General features: G+C 36.3%; 1 protein-coding gene across 3 annotated transcripts; it reads right to left on the reverse strand.

The window, feature by feature from the left end:
• Positions 1–823: 823 nt before the first annotated feature.
• LOC133308631 (transcription initiation factor TFIID subunit 5-like) lies at positions 824–19,786 on the reverse strand. Of its 3 annotated transcripts, none has more exons than XM_061509274.1 (19): positions 19,548–19,786; positions 19,388–19,469; positions 19,210–19,288; positions 19,002–19,099; positions 18,838–18,894; positions 17,797–17,884; positions 17,599–17,708; positions 16,272–16,379; positions 15,917–16,068; positions 14,234–14,344; positions 14,067–14,136; positions 13,916–13,952; positions 12,926–13,090; positions 12,719–12,795; positions 11,229–11,345; positions 1,677–1,942; positions 1,459–1,554; positions 1,291–1,363; positions 824–1,177 (listed from the first exon to the last, which is right to left on the reverse strand). In XM_061509274.1, exons 1-19 carry the CDS (start codon positions 19,712–19,714, stop codon positions 1,124–1,126), a joined length of 2,007 nt encoding a protein of 668 aa, XP_061365258.1. In that variant the 5' UTR covers positions 19,715–19,786; the 3' UTR covers positions 824–1,123. The 3 variants fall into 3 exon arrangements, with proteins under 3 accessions (XP_061365258.1, XP_061365256.1, XP_061365255.1); XM_061509272.1 differs by having other exon boundaries at positions 13,913–13,952; XM_061509271.1 differs by having other exon boundaries at positions 1,291–1,366; positions 13,913–13,952.
• Positions 19,787–20,143: the final 357 nt, after the last annotated feature.

Below are 20,143 nucleotides of genomic sequence, written 5' to 3' on the forward strand. Positions count from 1 at the left end.
TAAAAATATTTTCATAAAATTAAATAATAAATAAACAAAAAAAATATCAAAACATCTTTTATTAATTCTCCTAACTCTTAAAACGACGTAGTTTTGAAGTGACATAACATAACTGTCATGTGATTAAATAGTACTATATATTTTAAAAATTTCTATCACAACGTAAATCTGGAGATTAAGGGTAAATATGTGTCTTTAGGGCTAACGTATAGACTATGTAGCACCGATACCGACATGGGACACGACACTCAGACACTTTAATTCTAAAAAATATTAAATTTCGACACGTTAGGACACACTTTGATATTGAATAATATTTTTAATTTATGTTGCATATATTATATTTAATATTCAATAATTTAAAAATAAAAATAAAGTTAAACTTATAATACACATTAATTTTACAAAAAAATATAAGATATCACAAATATTTATATTAAATTCAATAAAATGATAATAGTAATCCAACGAATCTAATAGTTAGAACTAAAAATGCAACACAACACAACACAACCTTTTGTCGAGTTTTTACAACGCGCGTTGAAATGCCGAGGAGTGTCGAAAAGTGTCAAACATGACACAGAGAGATTTTTGAAGTGTCGGTGCTTCATAACCTATACACCATAATCCTTTTTAACAGCTCTACCATTCTGCTACATTTAACAATCAAGAAATATACCGATCATCGTGAGTTAAGACAGTATGGTATCCATGTCATCATCATACAGATCGAGAAGAGGTATAAGAAACTGGTTTGAATTTATGGTTTATTTCCAAACTTCTTAACCTCCCAATGTTATTATTGCAACCAATCACGGCAGGGCCTGCTTTTATATAAAAATTTTTTTTCTTACAATCAAATATTACATGACACGCACATGGGCGTTTTAATATTTATAACTGCGGCAATAAAAAAACTCATACAGAAAATCTGTTGGGATCCAAAAATAATGGAGAAGAAACAAAGTCAATACGATCGTAATTCTCCAGTTCGGTAATTTTACTATAGCAAAATTTACAGGCCTGTGTAAATAACATGTACATAGTTTTGATAGAGATGGTGCACATTGTTTTTTAGGCCCTCAGACTTCGATCTAATATTTGTAGACATACTCAGAATAAATTAGCCACTTTTTGCAAGAGCTCCAGCTGCAAAAAGAAGATTCCTTCGAGAAAACTGCTTCCAAGAACAGAATACAAGTATCACATAATATGATTGAATACTCAGAGATATATCTACATTATCCATGACAAACAAGTAACCACGCACTAAAGAATCAGAGAACTTACCCGCAAAGAGTAAACTGGTGTAGACTTGGTTGGCAGGGTTTTCAGCGATCTGAGTCTGTTAGTATTCCCACTTCTGCTAACGAAGTAAAAAGTTATTCAGTCAGTCCTACCATATGAACAGAAATTCCTGTAGAGACAATTATGTATTGTCATATTAGAAAAACTTACTTTTCTTCAGTCCTTGGAACTTTAATGCTCGTATTCACATCCCATAATTTTACAGTGCAATCTGCAGATCCAGATGCTAGAACAGAACCTTCACAGCTGATACATCCAACAATAATAAATAAGTAGTGTTAAGACGGTGATAGGCAACCTCAAAGACCTTTAATTTCCTTATGATGAATTAAGCTATATTTTGATTTTCGACTGCTGGGGGAGATCACCTGAAACCGAGTGACCAGACACATGACGTGTGACCAATCAAAGGTGTGAGACAGCGGCCACTAGAGAGGTCCCACATCATGATTGTGCCATCTTCATCACCAGATGCCATATAGCGACCATCAGGAGACATTGCCAAAGCCAAAATCATACCCCTGTGACCTACGAAAACCCGGACACACTTCCCACTCTGCACATCCCATAGTCGAACTGTTTTGTCACTGGAGCCAGTAGCAATGTAGTTGCAGTTGACATGCCATTGCACGCACTAAATAAGATCACAAAGCAGGTAAGCATAGTTGCAAAACATGTTGAAGAACGGAAAAATATTCTGTCTTAAACAGCAATATTTTTAAATATTTTGCTCATAATTCAGTTCCACTAGGTGAGAACAGGAATTTTCAGGAAGCTTAATTGGAAGAATGAAAACTTACTTTTATGCTTTACACAAAACAAGCCAACAGAGAAGACTCTGCTAAGATCAATCATCAATCAAACAATGACAGGCGCAAACAATATTCTTAGAACCAAATGGAAACCATTTTCTAAAGGTTGACAATGAGACCATACCAGCCAACTATATTCAAAATTGACTAATTGCAGAAATCCAAATAATTAGAAATTGTATGAATCGTGCAGTTTCAGATTTTAATGAGTGGAAAAAGTGGAGAGAGATAAAAAGAAAAAAGAAAAAGAAACACAACAGATAACAACGGTGAGGTAAAACCTGACTATCATGAATTCTTTGATCCAAAAATATTACATTCAGACACACAGAAGTCAATCAACTGTTAATCGACTATCACACTCACATATTAAGCATTATTTCGTTGAAAATATCCAAGGTTAGTTCCCTCGGCCTTTTGACCCTTTTGCTCCTCATTAATTAATTAATAACCAATTTGCCCCTACCCCCAAACTATCCACCATCCTGCACCCCTTTAGTCGATTAAGATAAATTTTTAATCGACTAAATGGTCAAAATACAGAAAAAATGATGATTGAAATTTAATCGACTAAAAATCCCTCTTAGTCGATTAAATTTCGGGGTGGTTTAATCGACTACAATTGTTATTTAGTCGATTAAATTGCGACAAAATAATTTAAAAAAAAAAAACCCATTTCACAGAGGGGGTTATTTCAAACCCTAGTCGATTAAGGGTAGCTCCAAACCCCCAAATTCTCACCTCATCCAGAACCGACCCAAACCCCTCCCCCTGGCCTGTCGATTGCACCATCAAATCGCTGCACCTTGTGAAACTGTGTGGGTAGGTAACGTTTTGGCACTTGCATTCTGTTTTATGTTTTTTTTTTTTTTTTTTCCTTTAAATAATATTGTTTCTGTTTTTTTTTTTTTTCTGTTTTATGGTAGAACGTTGTTTTATTTTTTTTGTCTTGAGTTATTGATATTGTTTCATCAAGATAAACAATAGGGATTCGAAATTTTTTGCCCTTTTAATGCTTTTGATTTTTGAGTTATTGATATTGAGTTATTGATATTGTTTATTGATATTGTTTCCACTTGCATTGTAGGTAAGCTTGTTAAAATGGCTGGCCGTAGAAGATCAAGCAATGCCGAAGGTGAGAGACGCACGAAGCAATGACAAGACCGGCCTTCTTCATCAAGGCCACAAGACGAAGAGCCTGATACTGTCGACCTCCCATTTGGATACTTGTTTGAGGATGACCCCTCGGTTCACGCTGCATTTGTACGTGACCATCTGAACCGACCCTTATGTCTTCCAAAATCATTTGATAAGGCATTTTTTATGGCGGAGTATTAGATATGTAGCTATAGCTTCTTTAAATGTGCTTGCATGTATCAAATCCTTTTCCTATCAAGTCTGTTACAGATCTGTTAGCTGTCAGTTATCATTGTATTCAGTTAGTTAGATCATCACTCTATATATAGTGATAGAGTGCATATAGTACAATCAGATTACATAATACAATTCTCACATTCTCTCTCTTTCTTCTCTCTCTCTCTTTCTCTCATCTATGGCTTCTCTCAAGAACTCAAATATGGTATCAGAGCTCTCTTTCTGAGGGCCTGATCCATTTTCGTGCTCCACTATGTCTTACGCATCGAACATCAGCAACAACGCTTCAACAGAAAATAGCATTCCAGCATCTTCTAGGTCGAACAAAGATTCAACACAAATGGAGAATCGTGCACCACTTCTATTCAATCATCAAATCACTGTGAAGCTCACCGAAAACAACTATCTATTCTGGAATCAAATAATCGAACCTATTATCACTTCACACCAACTTCATCGTCATCTGGTGAATCCAAAGATTCCAATACAGTTCGCATCTGAAGAAGATCGTGAGAACGAGATCCAAAATCCAGAGTATGTGCAATGGATTACACAAGATTCAATGTTGTTGTCTTGGCTCCTATCAACAATCTCAGAATCTGTTGTCAACGAAATTCTTGGAGTCAAATATGCATACGAAGCTTGGGATAAAATACACGAGCTCTTTCATGGAGTGATGAAATCTAGATCTCGTCAATTGCGCTCAGAACTAAGAACCATCAGAAAAGGTAACAGATCTGCAAAAGAATACTTGTCTCGAATCAAAAGCCTATGTGATTCGTTGAAGGCTATAGGAAATCCAGTCACAAATGAAGATAGAACAGATTACATACTAGAAGGACTTCCAGTCAAGTACAAAGCTTTTGTAACCACCGTTCATGGAAGAGAAAATCCTTACTCCATTGAGGATCTGGCTATAGAGTTGATGACACATGAACAAATGTTGTTGAAACAGAGTGAATCCCTTCTTGACTCTGTCACTGTGAATGTAGCTCAAAAACAGAGCAACACTGCTGAGACAACTCCTCTGTTTGCCCCTATTTTAGCGAATCAGGAACAGAGCACTGGTAAGGTCCCTGAACAGATTGGTTTTGTAAATACTCTTCGTTCTAATGACTTCAACAGAGGACGATGACGATATATTGGAAGAAACAATAGAGTTAGAGGCCGTGGGAATAGACAAAACGTTCATTGTCAGCTCTGTTACAGATACGGTCACGATGTGAGATCTTACTGGCATCGTTTTGATGAAGACTTCATACCCACACTTCCACCTCCACAGAGTTCGTCAAATGGTCAATTCTTTGCTCAAAATCATACTCCACAAGTCCAGCGGCGAAATTATCAGTATGTTCGACCTGTTACTACTGTACCTCAAGCTATGACGACTGTACAACCAGGATTGCTTCCAACTCCAGTCTCTTCTCCAGCTATTGAGTGGTATCCAGACTCAGGTGCTTCACATCATGTTACTGCAAACCCAATGAACTTGATTTAGAGTCAACAACTAAGTGGTTCTGATCAGGTCATCATTGGTAATAGGCAAGGTTTGAACATTAAAGCAATTGGTTCTTCAAGTTTTATGTCACCTTGTGACTCTAATACAAGATTGCATCTTAAAAACCTTTTGTTAGTTCCTTCCATCATGAAAAACCTTATGAATGTTAGTCAATTTGCCAAAGATAATTGTGTTTACTTTGAATTTCATCCCAATGTTTGTTTTGTCAAATCACAGGTATCTCATAACATCCTTCTTCGAGGAGTGCTTGGAGATGATGGTCTGTACAAGTTCTCAGACATCTCACTTCCTTTGAAATCTGCTCCTTGCACTCTGCCATCCACAACTTCTAGCTCAGACAACCCTTCTTCTGGTGCTATTTCACAATGTAATCATGTTCATAGTGTCAATAAAACTGTCAATCATACTGATCAGTCTTGTAATAGTGATAGACAATCATGTATGCCTTCAGATTCTGCATTTTTCTTATGGCATTGCCGTCTAGGAAATTCTAATCATGTAACTTTGACAAAGGTGCTTCACTCTTGTAACATTCTTGCTTCAAATAAAATTGTCAGTGAATTTTGTTCATCTTGTTGTCTTGGTAAGGCACATAGACTCCCCTCATATCCCTCTTTGTCTGAATATGATACCCCCTTTGCTCTACTTTATAGTGACCTTTGGGGACCAGCTCCTTTTACATCAACCATGGGATACACTTATTACCTGTCAATTGTTGATGCCCATACCAGATACACTTGGATTTATTTACTGAAACAAAAGTCTGATGCTTTTCCTACATTTAAACAATTTCACTCATTGGTAACAACTCAATTTCAGCTACCTATTAAGGCTTTACAAACAGATTGGGGTGGGGAATTCAGATCCTTTTCTCATTATCTTAAACTCAATGGCATTACTCATAGAGTTGCATGTCCACACACTCATCACCAAAATGGTGTTGTTGAGCGTAAACATCGTCATATTGTTGAAACGGGCCTGACATTATTGTCTCATGCCTCCTTACCACTAAAATTCTGGGATTATGCCTTTCTTTCAGCAGTATATCTAATAAACAGACTACCCACTGCATCTTTACATTTTGATGTTCCTTGCACAAAATTGTATAGCAAAAACCAGACTATCAGTTTCTTAAAACCTTTGGGTGTGCATGTTTTCCCTTTTTGAGGCCTTACAACAGATACAAACTTGAGTTTCGTTCTCAAGAATGCTTGTTTCTTGGCTACTCCACAAATCACAAAGGTTATATCTGTTTAAGTAAAGAAGGCAGAGTCTATATCTCCAAGGATGTATTATTCAATGAATATAAATTTCCTTATCATTCTTGGACTGACACCAAAATTAATCCCACTCCTCCAATCATTCCAGTTTCTGCTCAAATTCCTCTTGTGTCTCCTCATTCTTCTACTAGTACTCATACTTTGTCACCTGTACAGTCTCAGTCATCTTTACCGAGCTCTCCTTTGCAGTTCCACTCTCAATCTGATTCCTCTTCTTCTTTTCACAACCCTCTTTCTGCACAAACAGTGCAGTCCTCTTCTGATCCCTCCTCCACTTCTTCTTCTTCTTCTTCCTCAGTCTCTGAATATATTCCCCCAAACTCCTTACAAGTAATTTCACCTACACACTCTATTCAGACCAGATCAAAGACAACAACCAGATCCATTGCTCTCCTTGCTCATATTGAACCATCTACTGTGAAACAAGCACTAACCAGTCCCTCTTGGTTTGAGGCCATGCAAGCTGAGTATAATGCTTTAATGACTAACAATACATGGACTCTTGTGTCTCTGCCTCCCAACAGGAAGTCAATTGGCTGCAAATGGGTATTTAGAGTTAAAGAAAATCCTGATGGTTCTGTGAATGAATACAAGGCTAGACTTGTGGCTAAGGGATTTCATCGACAAGAAGGATTTGACTACAATGAAACCTTTTCACCTGTAGTCAGACTTGTCACCATTCGAATAAAGCTCACTCTTGCTCTCACTCACTCCTGGTGAATTCGACAGTTGGATATTAATAATGCATTTCTCAATGGTGATTTACAAGAAGATGTCTACATGTCACAGCCCCCTGGGTTTGAAAATTCTGATAAGAGCTTAGTTTGCAAGCTCAATAAAGCATTGTATGGGCTTAAACAGGCTCCTAGAGCATGGTTTGACAAACTAAAGGGTGCTTTAGTACAGTTTGGCTTCCAATCAAGCTGTTGTGACCCTTCCTTGTTCATTTCCAAAACATCTTCTCACTGCACTTACATTCTTGTATATGTTGATGACATCATTGTGACTGGTACTAATGCTTCTTATATTCAGCAACTGATTCAGCAGCTTCATTCTCAGTTTGCACTAAAGGATCTTGGCAATCTTGATTACTTTCTTGGTGTTGAGGTTAAGCCTCATTTTTCTGGTGGCTTGGTGCTGTCCCAATCCAAATATATACGTGATTTGCTTACTAGAGCTGATATGTTTGATGCAAAAGGAATTTCTTCTCCCATGCCTTCTCACTGTAAACTCTCAAGGTTTGGTTCACACTATTTTTCTGATCCTCATTTCTACAGATCAGTTGTGGGTGCTCTTCAATATGCAACCATCACTCGCCCTGAAATTAGTTATGCTGTCAATAAGTTTTGCCAATTCATAGGCCAGCCTTTAGATGACCACTGGAAAATTATGAAGAGAATTTTAAGATACTTAAAAGGGACTATTACCTTCGGCCTTGTTCTTCAAAAGGCAAATCCTCAGCTTCCTCTTACTCTCACTGCATATTGTGATGCAGATTGGGCAAGTGACCCTGATGACAGGCGTTCTACTTCAGGAGCAGCTCTCTTCTTGGGTCCTAATCTTGTCTCTTGGTGGTCCAAAAAGCAAACTCTTGTAGCAAGGTCCACAACTAAAGCTGAATATAGAAGTTTAGCACTTACTTGTGCTGAAATCTTGTGGATTAAGTCTCTTCTTTGCGAATTACAAGTCGCATTTGATACTCCACATGTTTTCTGTGATAACCTTAGCACTGTGGCTCTCTCTCATAATCCTGTTCTGCATGCCCGCACAAAGCACATGGAACTAGACATATTTTTTGTTCGAGATAGAGTTCTTGCACATGAGATTATTATCAATCATATTCCTGCCTCAGATCAGCTGGCAGATACTCTGACCAAGCCTCCTCCTTCTGGCCATTTTGCAAATTTAAGAGCCAAACTCAGTGTTCTTGATTCAGTGACTCAAGACCCCTGAGTTTGCGGGGGTGTATTAGATATGTAGCTGTAGTTTCTTTAAATGTGCTTGCATGTATCAGATCCTTTTCCTATCAAGTCTGTTACAGATCTGTTAGCTGTCAGTTATCATTGTATTCAGTTAGTTAGATCATCACTCTATATATAGTGATAGAGTGCATATTGTACAATCAGATTACATAATACAATTCTCACAGTCTCTCTCTTTCTTCTTTCTCTCTTTCTCTCATCTATGGCTTCTCCCAAGAACTCGAATACGGAGGGATTTCAGATTGTGGCAATGTTGGAGGCAGCACATCTGAGGGTGTTGGCTGAGATGCTGTGTCCGTATTCAGAGCTGATGGTGCAGGCCTTCTACCATAACCTCAGCTACGTACAGGGTGAGTTGAGGTCGAGGGTCTGCGGTGTGGACATCATCATGACGACTCTGGTATGGTTGGAGATACTGGGCTATGACTTTGATGCTGAGCAGACTGTGGAGTATGACGCAGATAGCGGTGTATCACTTCCTGGATATGCCCGAGTTGATGTTGTGGAGGAGGCCTCATATCGGACGTGGGCGGACCATTCACTACACGGTGGGGTTGCTTAGTGTAAAGGCCCGTATATTACACTATGTCATCACCCACATACTGTTTCTGCGAGCTTTCAATCATTCCAGGGTGCTGGAACATGACATTCCTATCATGTGGGCTATCTGACATAGTGTTATGGTAAACTGGAGACACTATATCTGTTGGATGATGTATAAGGCCAAACATAAGGGTGCACTTCCATTCGCCTGTCTGGTACAGAGGATATTGGTTCACTTTGATGTTCCCATGGACACTGAGCAGTTGAAGAAGACCACAGGCTATAATTGCAAATTCGGAAAGCGTCTACTGGAGCAGTGCAAGATCTCAAAGAACAGGGCGGGTGTGTGGCAGTTCTCAGGTACGGTTGAGGTTGAGGTTCCTGATGTTGGCCCAGATGCACCCATGGTTGAGCCCGAGGTGGAGGATGATGATGAGAACGATGATGAGGCTGACTTGCAGGATATAGCTGAGCCTGAGGGTGGGTTTTCATTGCGTGATGTCATGAAGGGCATAAACGCCACACTGAAGAAGATAGGAAAGATGGCGCTGAAACATAAAAAATGGAGGAAGAGTCACATCCAGAAAGGAAATGAAAGGTTTAGACACATACAGGGAAGGTTCAAGGGTGTGGAAGATAGGCTTGCTCGTCTGGAGCTTGCACGAGGACAGGAGGTTGAAGAGGCAGCAGAGGAGGATCCTCATGTGTCAGATGAGGAAGACGAGGAGACAGAGTTCGAAGAGGATGAGGATTAGATTTAGGGTTTAGGTTTTTAGTTCATGTTTTTTTGTATTGATGTCATGTATTTCCTTTATTTCCTATTTGATGTAGGGTTTAGGGTTTGTATTTCCTTTGGTTCCCGAACTATTTGATGTAATGAAGTTGTTGTTTCGTTATCGGATTTATTTATCATTAATTATGCCCTTTTCAATGTTGAACAAATGAGATAAATTGTACTTTTGTATGAACTTGATCAATTTGGTTCAAATAATAGCACAACAGGTCACAATCGTCCATAGCAACTCAGAACAATCACTAATAGGTCTTTAAAATGATTTCACCAAGTTTTGGTTAGCCTAAACCAACGTTTGCAAACGTGCCCCGTTTGGTGAATTCTCCCCTTCAGCTCATTGTATGTAGTGCCTCGTTTGATTTTCAACATTTTCGTTTTTCCTTCAAATTGAACACCATTGGGGCCTTCATAATGCTTTCCATCATAATAGATCATTGTAACATACATGTTTGGACTTGAGCTCATCTTTCACACGAGTTTGGGGGTGGGGTTTGGATTTTGTGGGTTTGGGTTCGGATTTTGGGGGCAACAAATGAGAATATAAGTGGAATGACAATGATTTCACAATATTAAGGCTTTAGAGATGGTAGGATGAAATGTAATCGTGATTGGAAGGATCACAGATGACAAACAAGAGAGATATTGGTTTACAAAACGTTAATATTTGAAATGAGACCGAGAAAGGGAAAAATATAGGGTTTCTGTCGCGATTTAATCGACTAAATAACAATTGTAGTCGATTAAACCTCCCAGAAATTTAATCGACTAAAAGGGATTTTTAGTCGATTAAATTTTGGTCATCATTTTTTCTGTATTTTGACCATTTAATCGATTAAAAATTCATCTTAATCGACTAAAGGGGAGCAGGATGATGGATAGTTCTGGGGGAGGGACAAATTGGTTATTAATTAATTAATGAGGAGCAAAAGGGTCAAAAAGCCTAGTTCCCTCCCAATTTATTTTTCTTCACAATGCTCACTGCAATTCTCATAAACTGCTTGGTTAAATCCCATGACGTCACATCTTGCGGATTAGGACAAACATGTATATAGAATCTCTTGAAATAAATCCTATACTAGACAGAACCTTTTTTGTGTGTGAATGTGCATAAAATGAAAGATACTATTAAGTAATTCCTCAAACATAAAATCTTCGTAGTTGACACCACCAAAAGGATTAGTCATTCTTTTATATTTGCAGTAGTTTCAGAAGAGCTCACATTCCAAAAGATTCCAATTTTATCCTATCACGAATAAGCCAAATAAAAAATTATGTGCAAGCCATGCAGTTTATTTAATCTCTGCACCAGGCTTGCAATATCTTGTAAAATCTTATCAATGTAAAATCTACACCAACTTTGATTGACAAACTCCACGATTTATTTTAGTATAATTTCCTTTTTCACCTTCTTAGATTAGGTGTGTTGCTTTAAAGAAACACGCTTAATCATAAACTAATAGATATATACATAATTAAATTACTGGTATATGAATTTCTCAAGCAACCAATATGTGAACATAAAATTAAATGAGCTAGTGACAAATATAAATCCTTAAAGAACAAAATCTGGAGAAAATTAAACAAGCAAGAGAGAGGATATTGGTCGTAATAACTTACATCAACGTCAGACAAGTGCCCTGCCATTATTCTTAAGGGCTGTATCCTGTCCATTGACCAAATCCTAGCAGTTCTGTCATGTGAAGAGCTGGCAAAATAATGCCCTACAGGACTAAACTGCACCCAGAAAAAGAAGTAAATAACATAAATGTACATACAAACAATAATGTCCCAAGGGCAATAAAAACAGAAAAAAGAGGAACAAAAATATCTTTATGGTAAGGAAGAAATCAAAAATTTTGCAAGCTGCATTGGGTGTTCGCGGTCTGGATTGGATCAGTTTGAAGCAATAATCATCCATTCAGTTTAGATTTTTTTTTAAATCCAATCCATTTTTATTCGGTTTGGATTGGATAAGTTTTCGGTTTTTGAAAACCCTAAAATTTCAACCATACAAATCACTAGCTATATCAAAATAAAATCATTCAAAGTTACAAACCAATGGAAAATTCAAGTCTTCAAACAAAAATAAGTCTTAAAACTTTTGAAGAGTCAAAATAGATTAATAGACAATAAAAAACTAAAACAAAATAGTTTGCTATCAATAAGATTCCAAGTCTACAAAACAACAAGATTCCAATTCGCAATCTTTCAAAAATAATAAATACATAATACATTGGATCGGTTTGGATAGGATCAATTTTCACCAACCAAACCGAAAACCGATCCAATCCAATTAAAATATGCGGCTCGGTTTTTGGTTTTTTAGTTTTCGGTTATCGGTTAGGTCACCGCAGTTTGAATCGGTTAATGAATACCCCTAAGCTGCAGTAATTGATTTGAGAGTACAATGCAAAGCTGACTCTCCAAGAAATTCCAAAAATGCACACACATCTAAGTAGATCAAAGCATAAAACAAGCTTGATAAATGAGAAACAAGTCCTCCCAGGAAATATTAAACTGTCGTATACATACTTTAGTAACCAACAAAATCCAAGGTGTCTATTTCCCAAAGTACCATGCAGCACATTAGGCGTATCAGTAGCCAAAAACTATTAATTAAGTTACAGAAAGAGAGCCAGAAAAGAAAGAAGTATAATATATCATTGTAATATTAGATCATAATAAAACTGGAACGGAAAAGAAACAAAGTGGCTTTAATGGGGTATCCCTCAGGGATTGTGGGTAGCCTTGCTCCATTGATGTCTTTTGTTCTCTGATGTTTGTTTTTCTCCTCTTTAATTTTAAGGAGGACATCTTATAGTGCTATCCTCTTATACTCTTCTTCTCTTTCTTAATGAATTTCTTCTCATAGAAAAAAAGAAAGAAGGAAAAACAAGGATGCTAACCAGACATTCGGAGCATATATAGAAACTACTATGGTCTAACTTGTATATACATCACATGCATAATCTATATTTGTGTAAAGCAATTAAAAAGAATGAAGACATAAGATTTGAATGTTTACAATTAAAAATTTTGTATTCAAGTATTCGGTATTTGGTTCTAAATTCATCATCACAAAAGAAAATTTCAGACAAATGTTTTACCTGAACATCCCAGACAGGGTAATTGTGACCCTTGTAACAAACAAGATTGGCATTAAGTTTTGTGCTCCATAATCGAACTGCATAATCCATTTAAGATTTGTAAGGTTCAAAATTAAAACTATAATATAAAAGAAACAACATAGAAATTACTACCAAAAGTGAAGAAGATGCAGATTGAGGAAGAATAATGCTATCAAGTAAACATACTTGTTGAGTCAGCTGAGGATGAAACAATAAAATCCCCAACAGGACTAAATGAGGCTGCATAAACAGGCCCTGAATGACCTTGAAATAATGTATACTGTCGTTTCCCGCCACATTGCCCAAGCATTTGTTCATTTTGTGATGTGTCATTCTCACCCTGTGAAAGAGCTGATGATAGCAGAATTGATAACTGGACATTTATAGCAAGCAAAACATGAAGATAAAGCTCATATTTGGGTATGTTCAAATGCTCAAGACTAGCATAAGCTTCCTTCCAACCGAGCTCGCTTGGTTAAATAGTATATTAGTTTTGGCTTTGTTCAACTCAACCGTCAATTAGTCGAGGCCCTGGTCTTTTACAGTTATAGAAATAGACATGGCTTTTGAGGTTAAGTAACTACTTTGGTCAGCAGGGTGATGAATAGCATCTTTGTCTTGAAGTACTATTCATTGCATATAACTTACAACATCACTTTTTCAAATGGGTACTTAAGACCCATTGCACAAGAAGAAAAAAGACCTAAAGATATGATCCACTCCCGACCATTTTGAAATAGAATGCCCACACTGGCCTGCATCACATTCTTAAACCACGAATACTTTTTTTTTTTTTATTTGAGTTTTAAATGTGAAAAGTCTAAAAGACAATGTACCACGAAGGGGTTAGGTTATCTTCCATGAAGTCCAAGTCTAATAATTCCATCACTAGAGAGAAAGGTTTGCCCAGAAACTCTATATATGTGATATTGAAAAGTTTCGTAAGTAAAGTTATACCACTGAATATCTTGCTTATATTATATTTGTTTTATTTGCCCAGTGCATTGTTTAAACTATATTAGGTCACAGCAGCACGTTACAGTTTAAAAAATATAATTTCGTTGAATTATTATACTTGCTTCTAACCACATTGGCACATTTATGTTTCTCAAGCAAAGAATGCAAGAGTCGTAGCTTGGTCTAAACAAAAGAAATTTACAAATACAAACTTACAACTGGTAGGCTGTTGTCCAAGCTTTGCCATATCCCAAACCTGCAGATACAACTCAAACATAACGATAAATTCAAACATCAGGTAAGATAAAACTCCATAGAAAGAGGGCTTTCTTTCAGACGGGTGTATGAAAGGGGATGTAGAAAAAAAAACCTTCAGTGATGAGTCAGAAAACCCTCCAGCAACCAATGATCCATCATGGGATATTGATGAACAGCTTAAACTGAGACAGTTGGACAAAATATAATAAGCAATTAAACATTAAGCAACAGAAGCCCAAACATAATAAATAACTTTGATAGTCGTGAATTAGACATTACCCATTATGAGAATTGATAAATGTGTAAAAGCTAACCGATGGCAGTGCAATACTACTAAGTTGTACACGGTTCCTTAAATCTTCAAGGATGGAGTGTTCTACCTCAGTTGGGCTGCAATAATGCAAAATTATAAAATTCAATGGAATGAAGTTACAAATTTACAATTTTGTGATTGAAAATCTGAACTCAAATATTAATACCTTACTTTACATAGCTGACATCATATAATAACAAAAAATACAGAAGTGAAGCACTTGAAAACTTCTGAGTTTGAGGCTCAATAACAAATATTCTGAATACCTAAATCAATTTAAGCACTCAACTACTATTATATGACTTGATAAGAGACAAATGAAAAGATCTTTTCCCCCTACAATTTATGGAATGCTATATCTAAAATTACATATTCTAAAAGCTATTGCATTTCAACCCCCTTTTTATCCAGAAATTAATGGATGCATAAATCACCAATCACCAACCTTTCCAAATACCCCACTTTTGTTTCAAAATAATCTAAACAAAAGTGTAGTTCTGACGCAGAAGTGTGAGTACCACCATACTCGCAGGTGTGAGACATGGAATTCCCATTTATAATACAACCCCCCAAACCCCCCCCCCCAAAAAAAAATTTAAAGAAGAGGCTCCCCCCTCTTAAAGTCTGCCTTTTAGAATTAGAGTGTTTCTTTTCCCCAAAAGTTAATTTGTCATTGACTTCTTTTACTCTCCTTTGGTGTTCTGCTCATGGTTGCTTCAAGGTAGCTTGGATATGCGCAGAGAGATTTGGAAGCTTAATTGCATTCTTAGTTTTCCTTGTTTTTGTTTGTATATATAATTTCTTGCTTTAGAGGTTTCCTTATCCTCCTTATAGTTGTACACTTCACCCACTCTTTCTCTAATAAATTATTTTTTATCCCAAAAAAATAAAACAGCCTGGCTTGGAGAGGGCTCTACAGTCTACTCCACATCAATGTTTCCAGGGAAAACTTTTTTCTTGTATGGTCCAAAACAAGCATTCAACCTATAACTAAATGAAGTTACACACAATGTGAAAACATCTATACTAAATCGAAATTGAGCTGACAGAGAGCCTGCAGACTATACCGGCAAATGTTTTTGCTCTCAAACAGAATAGTTAGAGTCGAACCTAAATAGTAAGTTGATTGTATTTTCAAAGCATATAAATTTACTTAAAGAGAAACATCAATCCAGGTTCCACCCAATTAATTGCAGATGTTGAACAGGAAGAATATTGCAGTCATTAAAGCCAGCTCTCAGAAAAAACACCAGGATGGTTGTAAACTGACAAACTCTATAAGCAAAGGAACTAAAATTATAAGCATAAATTTCATTTCAACCACAATAAGAAAAAGACCAAATTTCAATTAGACTTTTGAAAATATATGAATGACTGAATGCTGATTTTGTGATTTGACTTTGGCTAAATAAAAAGGGCACGAATCAAAGAACAGGAAACAAATATTATGCCTATGAAATGACTGTTTTTGTTTTTCTCTTGCTTTAATATCACTAAATTTTCAGACTAGTGCCATTAACTTACACTCTGCAATTCCTACTGAAAAAGAAAAAACAAAGCATGATGTCTTAATTGCCTTCAGCTTTAATCCACATGCTATATCTAATTTGCAAAGCATATCAAATGAAGATTTGGACTTGAGAGAATACATGATGGGCAAGGAGAGTTCTGGCTTAACTCGAGGAGCTGCGGAAACAGTGTTAGCTTCAGGTTTAGCACTTTTCCCTGTTGCACTTCCACCTTTGTCCTTTTTTACCTTTTTGATTGAAGCACCTTGCTTTCCTCCTTCAATTGATCTTTTCTAAAAGATAAACATGTGAAAACAAAAGTGAAAAAGCACTCAAATAATGGATTGATAGAATTAAAGTAATTGAAACGTCTCCATTGAAATTCATGCCCACTTTGCTTGAAATGCCTAGATTCTAGAACAAATGGTACTGGATTGCATGATAAAGTATGCATGGAACAGATAAGCGTCATAGGTGTACTTTAGAAAAGATATACCTTACTCTCATCAGTCTCACCCTCTTTTGCTTCCCCTTCACCCTTTTCAGAGTCTGAAAGCAAGGCCCCGGCCTTCTCCAGGCGTTCTTCTAGAGAGTCTTCAAGCAACTACAGGGGAAGCATATTGAAATTAAAATCAGATAATTATTAAATAAATCATTAATAATTTATATCCGAAAATCCGTTCATTAAAAAATAGAATCAAGAAACTCTTTTGAACCCCAAGGGTCTCATAAATAACTACTCATACTCTGGATGCTACCAATGCTGCTAATGCTAAGTTGTTGTTACTCAACAACTATTGTCAGTTCAAATTAACCCCATACAGCAAGCATGATGTCGGTATATCTGAATTTAATCCTTTGCAAGGAGATATATACCGATAAACCAATGCATAAAAAACTACACCCATTGAACCATTTAAGGGAGAGGGTGAAGGGTTAAAGGTTCAACTGGGTTTTTAAATATATACATAATTTTCTTAAAATGAAAAGATGTAATAAAAATAACATTAATAATAAAATAACTGAAAAAAACTATCAAAATAATAAGCACACAACATTCGATACAATAACTTTTCTTAACCAAAAACAATCAAATACACTTCATGTACAATTATTAATTAAATTATATGAATATTAAATTTACAAAATTATTTAAAATTTTAAGATGCTTTTTGTATTATTGTAAGGTACATAAATATCAATTTATAAAAAATTTATAATACACATAACAGATAATTATGTTAGTAATGTTTTATAGCTATTTATTCAAGCTAAACTTTGTGGGTTTTTTATTTTTTTAAATAAAATAAAATAGTTTTCTGGTTACAGTACCATGACCAGAGGCAAAAATTGGCATGCCAATCTGCTCACAGATCCAAGGGAGAACTACAACAGTGACATGGCAGAATCACATGCTACCATGTCATCGCTTGGGACCAGTTGAACCAGTACCAATTTAACAGCTGGTTCAGTCCAATTTATCTCCAGTTCTTAACAATTGTGGTTCTTGCAACTAAACAAAGAGTTCCATGCATCACTCCAAGGGCAATGAAGACAAGGGAGCAACCATGTTTTACAGTCAAAGTACAATTGAATGATCCCAAGTCATGGTGTGCTTATCTCAACATTGGCTCTCTTGATATATTTGTCATAGAAGAATTAGCGGGCAAAACTAAGTTTTAAATGTTTTTCATGCTATTAACACACTTTTATTAACCTAGAGTTTGCAAAAGTAAATAACTAGGACCATATTAACAGAAACAACATAAGCAAGACAATTTCTAAACTTGACAAGTTTTGTTAAAAAATATTAATCAACTCACCCCCCAATGTATTTCTTTCTGATTTATTTGGTTTGCTGCATCCTGACTGCTACCAGTAAGGGTAACAGCCTCTGGATCATCAGAAATTGCGCTAGGTTGTCCAGGAGTAACTATATTGCAACAAAAAACAATGAACTGATGAAGTACATGCAATAACAGGTTCGAAGGAGCAGATGCAACTCAAAATGAAAAAAATACCTTGGAAGTTAATATGCTTATTGATAATACCAAGTATAGTAGTGGACTGCGTACTGTGTAGATGTTGCAACAGAAGCTCATAAGAATACTGGCAAAACATTAACTATTATCAGCTTTTCCCACATATTTAGCTCTGTTTTAATGAAAAATGTAGATAACACAATGACAATTATGGTCCAGTTTGTTTTTTTTTTTAAAAAAAAAAAACAGATAAGGGACAAAGAAGTCATCTCCTTCAACAGAGTCCAAAGATCAATAGTGGGGTAATTTCTCATACAGGGTAAAAAAGGAGCAAATCCCAATGCACAAAATCTATTGGCTTTGCGAGGGGTGAAAGTCGATTGTATGCAGCCTTACCCTCGTATTTTTCCGAAGAGGTTGTTTCCTGAATGTAGTTGAATGTCATCAAATATTGATAAAATAAATAGTATGGGTGGTAATGGTCCAGAAACCCGGGTATGCCCATATATCATCTCTTTGGGTCTATCAGGTTCATTGATCCAGCATGTGAATGTACCATAATTGAGGTCACACAACATCAAATGTGGTTTGAATGGGGAGGGGCGAATTTGGTAATATTGATCCCATGCATCTATGAAAACTATGGAAACATTACTACAACACTGTAAGGATATCAAATGTTTTATTCAATGCATGATATTAGTGCAATCAAGTGTTGTATCATGTGCAGGCATGATCCAGCATATACAGTCAACAAATTGGATTCACTAGCAACAAAGAGGTAGACCTCACATAACTTAAAGCAAATTGCTATAAAGTGGTTTGAATTTAATTATGTGCAAATGCTAATAGCTAAACATTCACTCAAAAAAGTAAAGCATCATAAATATTGGTCAAAAATAAATTCACGTATGATCATAGTTGAATAAAGAAGAGAAAGCACAGAAGAGGCACTAAAGTTCTGGGGGTTTTCAATCCTAGCTGAGTAAAATATTTAATATCAATATGTGCAAAGTTCAAATAGAAAAGATTCAACTATACTGTAACTGATAAACCAATCCAGAAGAATCAAGATATTACCTCACATATCTTTATGTTGAATTTGCTCCGCCTAAGTGAATGAGCAAATTCCATTTCCTGAGTAAGAAGAACATCTTAGGATTATTTAATGCTAATCGATAGCTAATGATCCAACAAATTCAAGAAACTTAACAGTGATAAAACGAATTTAGACACCAACTAACCTCCAGATGAGTGGGAGAAAGAACTCCTTCCAACTTTTGGAGGTCACGTAAGTGAAACAATTCATGGTCTTCACGGAAGGTATTGAAAAAGTTCCTAGCTGAGAATAAGAACCACAATCACATAAACAGAAGCATAAAAAAAAAACATGTTGCACTGATGGTACACATTTGAAATTTTGCAAATATGCATGTGTATATATACTTATACCTTCCTGAACATGCCCTTTAGCGACAAGGTCCATAAAGCAATGGATAAAAACTGGATAAAGCACACGAAGCAACTCATGCTGAAAGCAAGTGGCAAACCAAATAATAACAACAGAGACTAAAACATAACAGTTTGATAAATGAATTTCAAATATGAAAATAAATAGAAGGCATGTTACCTTGTACGAATCCAGTGAACAATAAGTCCACGATCTTAGTCTGCTATATCCATCATGATACCTAGCGGGACCACTCTCCAATCTGCAAAATAAGGGGTTTTCATTCAAAGAACATAAGCATAATCCAGAGATGACACTGAAGGGGAAAATAGAAAATTACTGAGAGAAAGCGAGGAGGTGGTTGGCAATGTCGGGTTCGAGATGGGAATTAGCAGAGGAATTGCTCTTGTTGTGTTGGAATTCTTCCTGGAAAACCTTCTCCGTTTGCGTAAACCCTTTCTTCTTCAAGTACGCAGTTACATAGCCTACTATTTCATCATCCTCCATTATTCTATCTCAAACGCAATCACCCTCTTCCCCCTCCCAGATGCACTTCATTAAATTTGATTCTTTGTTTGGGGTTTCTTTCGGAGTGAGAATCAGGCATAACAAATGGGCTTCAGCTTCTACTTCGTTTTTTTTTTTAAGTTAATTAATTGGGTTGTCAAACAAGGCCCTTGCTTTTTTACATTCTTCTTGGGCCTTATTTATTCTCTTGGGTTCGGCCCAACCAGAAAACACAAAGCCCATGCCTTAAAGAAATCATATTAGTCTCTATAGAATTCACATTAATGTATAGGGCTCTTTAATATCGCTATTCAAAGAATACTAAACCATTCTACATGAAAGAATACTAAACCAACTAAAAATAATAATAATAATAATAATAAGGTTTGAAATTGTTGAGAAATTGAAGTTGCCATAATATCTGTCTTT

The sequence above is a fragment of the Gastrolobium bilobum genome, unplaced genomic scaffold (assembly GCF_033153095.1).
Source record: "Gastrolobium bilobum isolate Gb01-03AN ecotype WA unplaced genomic scaffold, APGP_CSIRO_Gbil_v1 utg814, whole genome shotgun sequence".
Taxonomy (NCBI): Eukaryota; Viridiplantae; Streptophyta; class Magnoliopsida; order Fabales; family Fabaceae; genus Gastrolobium; species Gastrolobium bilobum.